The sequence below is a fragment of the Trypanosoma theileri genome, assembly GCF_002087225.1.
Source record: "Trypanosoma theileri isolate Edinburgh chromosome Unknown TM35_Tth_106_V1, whole genome shotgun sequence".
NCBI classification, from domain to species: Eukaryota; Euglenozoa; class Kinetoplastea; order Trypanosomatida; family Trypanosomatidae; genus Trypanosoma; species Trypanosoma theileri.
Genome location: NW_021639948.1, coordinates 15,458 through 16,515, shown reverse-complemented (window position 1 = coordinate 16,515; position 1,058 = coordinate 15,458). Strand labels below are relative to the sequence as shown.

The 1,058-nt window shown below is 46.0% G+C and overlaps 1 protein-coding gene across 1 annotated transcript; it reads right to left on the bottom strand.

The window, feature by feature from the left end:
• Position 1: 1 nt before the first annotated feature.
• Positions 2-1,027, bottom strand: TM35_001061070 (uncharacterized protein; the record flags this gene model as incomplete). Its single annotated transcript, XM_029031665.1, has 1 exon — positions 2-1,027. A coding segment is annotated over one exon (1,026 nt), but the record flags the coding sequence as incomplete, so codon positions are not given.
• Between the last annotated feature and the right edge of the window lie 31 nt (positions 1,028-1,058).

The window sequence follows — 1,058 nt, the reverse complement described above, 5'->3', positions numbered from 1 at the left end:
AATTCTCTTGTGATTTCTCTTCTGCTTTTCCACCGTGTACAGAAGGTTGTACTTCTTTTATCGGTGATAAAACATTCGCTCCTCCTTGATGTGTTTGCTCTTGATTCTGCTCTTTATCGTGATTGTGACCCTGCACTGTTAGACTGTCAGCAGAATTGGTTCTTGTAGTTGAAGCAGCAGCAAGTTGTTGTTGTTCTTTTTCTCTTTGACCAGCAACATTTAAATTGTCCTGAGTATTGTCTTGACGATGCACAACCCCAGCATCAACCATTGCTTGAGGAACAGGAATTCTATCCTCACCACCCTCTCTTCTCCCATTCTGAAGCGAAGTATTAAGAGTACTAGACTCAGAAGTAAGAAGAGTACCAGGAGGACGTCCAGGAGTTTCAGGGGGGCACTTAGAACCATCAACACAATTCTGATGAAGAAGAATCTTTGTCTCACTCTCCGTATCAGGGACTTGGTCGGNTTGCTGAGTGTGATCACCAATTTCACCAGGTCCCTTACCGGGGCCTTCAGGGAGAGGTGTTTTTTCTTTTAGCGTACAGGCATCACCAGAATCGTTACGGCAATTCTCGTCAGTGTCACCATCATTGTTAGGGCAACTCTTCTTCTCAGAAGATGTCACACAATCATCAGTACGAGCAGCTTCATGTTCACTACCGGTAGTAGAGCAAGGAGGATCAACATTACCTTGAGTACAATCTTTACCACCAGAAACAGATAGAGGTGGTGTTGGACCTGGATGAGTACCAACAGGAAGTGGTGCCGGTGGTGGAATAGCATCAGGAGCACCAGGACGCGGTTCAGGAGATGGTTCACCATTCTCATTTTGCGGATTAAGGTCATGTAATTGGCCAGGTAAACTGGGTAGTTGTGATGAATCTGGATGTGCACCTGACAGCGCAGACGTTGCTTTTGGATTTTCTTTGGCTGCTTTAAGTGTTGCGGCATCGGCATACGGTAGTACGTTATGCAGCAATCGTTCAGCAACTGGGTCATCCGGAGTACCGATATGAGCCATCACTGCCTTTGGTTGTCCAGCATTAGCAGTAGTA